Source organism: Strongylocentrotus purpuratus, unplaced genomic scaffold (assembly GCF_000002235.5).
Source record: "Strongylocentrotus purpuratus isolate Spur 01 unplaced genomic scaffold, Spur_5.0 spur5_scaffold_18, whole genome shotgun sequence".
NCBI lineage: Eukaryota > Metazoa > Echinodermata > Echinoidea > Camarodonta > Strongylocentrotidae > Strongylocentrotus > Strongylocentrotus purpuratus.
In genome coordinates, this window is record NW_022145603.1 from 3,532,322 (window position 1) to 3,535,559 (window position 3,238).

At 46.1% G+C, this 3,238-nt stretch overlaps 1 protein-coding gene across 1 annotated transcript; it reads right to left on the reverse strand.

The window, feature by feature from the left end:
* Nucleotides 1-1,706: 1,706 nt before the first annotated feature.
* LOC115925468 lies at nucleotides 1,707-2,597 on the reverse strand. The gene has a single exon (XM_030989369.1). It carries the CDS (start codon nucleotides 2,595-2,597, stop codon nucleotides 1,707-1,709), a length of 891 nt encoding a protein of 296 aa, XP_030845229.1.
* Between the last annotated feature and the right edge of the window lie 641 nt (nucleotides 2,598-3,238).

Here is a 3,238-nt window from a genome sequence, read left to right on the forward strand (position 1 = left end):
TCCCACAAAATTTCATTTTGACAAAGGTATCATGGCGTTTTTTGCGATTAAAGGAGGCATGTCCATTTTTCACATTTTGCGTGTATTCTCTATGGGACATGACTTTTTCTCAAAACTGGATCTACATTATCGTCTTTCGCGAGCAATATCTCCGTCGTTTTATCTTTGTTTACGCTGAGCTTTAAATATGTCGTAGCTGAGGCAATAAGCTATCCCTAATGTGGACTTTATTTTTCGATCAGATGCCGGGATCATGCTTATATTTCACTTACAAAGTGGGATTTGAGAATTCAATTTTCAGTTTACGTGTAATCTCTATTGGAAATGTTTTGGTATATCGGTAACGCACTTGACTTCCGACCTCGAGGTCCCTGGTTCGAGTCCGGGCGTTTCCAACAAATTTTTTTCTTCACTTTTTTTTCTTTTTGACCTTTCACTGTACCATCTCCTTTGAATATTAAAACACGTACAATCGCAAATAATGTAATAAACAACCATATTTACTTTAATATTACCCTATTATCACTTGATCCATTACTTTTGGCGTGTAATCCTTATGGGAGATGACTTTTTCTCAAATCTGGATTCTACATTATTGTCTTTTGCGAGCAAATTTCGGCTTGATTTTTGTTGACAAGGCCGTCTTGACAAACTATCTGCATTGGCATGCGAGCGACCAGCTCGGTGTATGATTTTGATATCATACTCAGCTATCACTTGAAGCCAGCGGGCCATCTGCCCTTACAGATCTTTGAAATTCAGAAGCCATCGCAATGCTCCGTGGTCTGTCCTGACCGTAGTCTTCTGCCCATACAAGTACTGTCGGAATTTCTTCAAAAATTCTACGACGGCGAGCAACTCCTTTCTGGTAACGCAATAGTTCTTCTCTGCTTTGTTCAGAGCTCTGCTAGCATATGATATGACTCGTTCCTTTCCATCTACCACTTGAGATAGGACAGCCCCTATCCCCTCATTACTAGCATCCGTATCCAGGATATAATCCTGTTCTGGGTCTGGGTATGCTAAGATAGGCGATTGGTACAGCCGCTTCTTGAGTTCCTGGAAGGCATCTTCACATTCCTCAGTCCATACGAAGGTGTGGGCTTTCTCGGTTAGCCGATGTAGTGGCCGGGCGATATTGGCAAATCCTTCAGTAAACCTTCTATAGTACGAGGCCAGTCCTAAGAAACTCTGGACGTCCTTTACACTAGTAGGGGTTGGCCACTCCTTGACAGCTCTTATCTTTTCTGGGTCTGTGGACACTCCTTCCCTGGACACTACATGTCCCAGATACAAGACACTCTCCCGAAATAGGTGACATTTCTTTGCTTTGAGCTTCAATCCTGCTTTCCGAAGACGTTGAAAGACCATCCCCAGTCTAGTCAGTTCTTCGTCGATTGTTTTGGCGAATACAATGACATCGTCCAAGTAAACCAAGAGTACTTCCCAATGCAGTCCGGACAGGACATGCTCCATCAGCCTCTCAAAGGTGGATGGGGCGTTGCATAGCCCGAAGGGCATCACTTTCCAGCTGTATAGCCCTCCTCGAACAACGAAAGCTGATTTCTTTTTGGCTTCTTCATCTAGCTCGACCTGCCAATATCCTGAGGCCAGGTCCAAAGTAGAAAACCATTTTGCACCTCCAAGTGCGTCCAGCGAATCATCAATGCGAGGTATTGGGTAGCTGTCCTTGATTGTCAAGTGATTCAGACGACGATAATCCACGCAAAACCTTTTTGACCCATTTTTTTCTTTACGAGAACAACATTGGATGACCAAGGGCTGTCTGAGGGCTCTATTCTGTCATGTTCAAGCATGTCTTGGATTTGACGATCAATCTCTTCCTGCTCCTTGGGTGGAAACCTACGGGGCCTTTGTCTGATTGGAAGACTATCCCCTGTGTTGATGTGATGTTTGACAAGGCCAGTCTTTCCAATGTCTGAGTCCGAAATTGCGAAAATGTCTTGGTTCTCGCACAGTAGCTTGGCAATTCTGTCATGGAAGACCTTGTCTATCCCTCTCTTGCTTCTTTCAAAGAGATCTACGAGATGGTCTGGGACTGTATGATTATCGGTTGTTGGTAAAGGTTGGCCTGGAATTTCTTCAATGTCCTCCCCGCTGATGGGTGTTAGATGGCCGGCAAGTGTACCTCTGCGAATTACGCATGCCTTCTTTCCTGGGTTGAAGACTCGAACAGGGAGGGTTGTTTCCGTCCTTTCTACAACTACCCGTGCAACGATGATGCCTTTGTTCAGGAGCTCGCTACTCTCCGCAGGTTCAATGAGACCCAGACCTGTCCCATCTTGCAGCCCTGTCGTGTAGCCTGGAACAATAACCTCATGACCTGGTTGCACCCTTGTAGTTGCCCCTATCAATACTCTGGAGCTAAATGAAACTCCTCGTGCATCCGTACATTTGATTCTCTCTCCCTTGAGCCGCAGTTCCTTTGTCTTCAGATCGATAATACACCCATTTGGTTCCATGAAGTCCAGCCCAAGTAGCCCGTCTACCTGGTCGGTATTGCCGAAGACTACTTCTAGTGGAAAGATGCATGTTCCTACACCAAGCTCCAACCATGCACTACCTAGCGTTTCCATGCTACTGCCATCTGCATTGCGAACTCCCACTTTTGTCAAGTCTGGCCTATTAGTTGAATGTATCCGATAGTACACGGATGAAGATAAAATGGTATCGGTGGCACCTGAATCTACCAACAACCTTGCTTTGATTCCCCTTATCTCCACTTCAACAAAAAGACCACGTCGTGCTTTATCAGATATGTAATTCCTTGAAGGATATTCTCGAGGAGATGGAGGTGTGTCAGTTACATGCCCTGGTGTCCGTCCAGCCTCCCCTCGGGCCTCTGGGTTGGCTGAGCCTCGTTTCCCGAAGGCCTCCTGTATTCTCTTGCGTGAGGGCAGTTCCGCCTAAAATGCCCCTTCTCATGACACTCGTAGCATTCATCTGTGGCTGTTGGTGTTCTCCGCCTGTACGAGTTGGGTCTCTCCCGTCTGAATTCTTCTGACTTGATGGGTCGTTCCTGTTTGGCGATTCTCTCATCTATTCTCTTCAGCTCTCTCCAGATTTCATTGATCGTAGCTGCTGAATCAGTGTCAACGGCCCTTGCCTGCTTCTGCCTCCTGCCAGACCGTTGTTCCTCGAGTCTGAAAAAATTATCAGTTGCCAAGGCCGCCTGGATGGCTTCATCCATAGTTGTTGGCTTAGATCGAAAGACCCC

Coding starts and splice junctions, on each gene's coding strand:
- LOC115925468 (XM_030989369.1), bottom strand. CDS start 2,597: ATGGAAACGCTAGGTAGTGCATGGTTGGAGCTTGGTGTAGGAACATGC.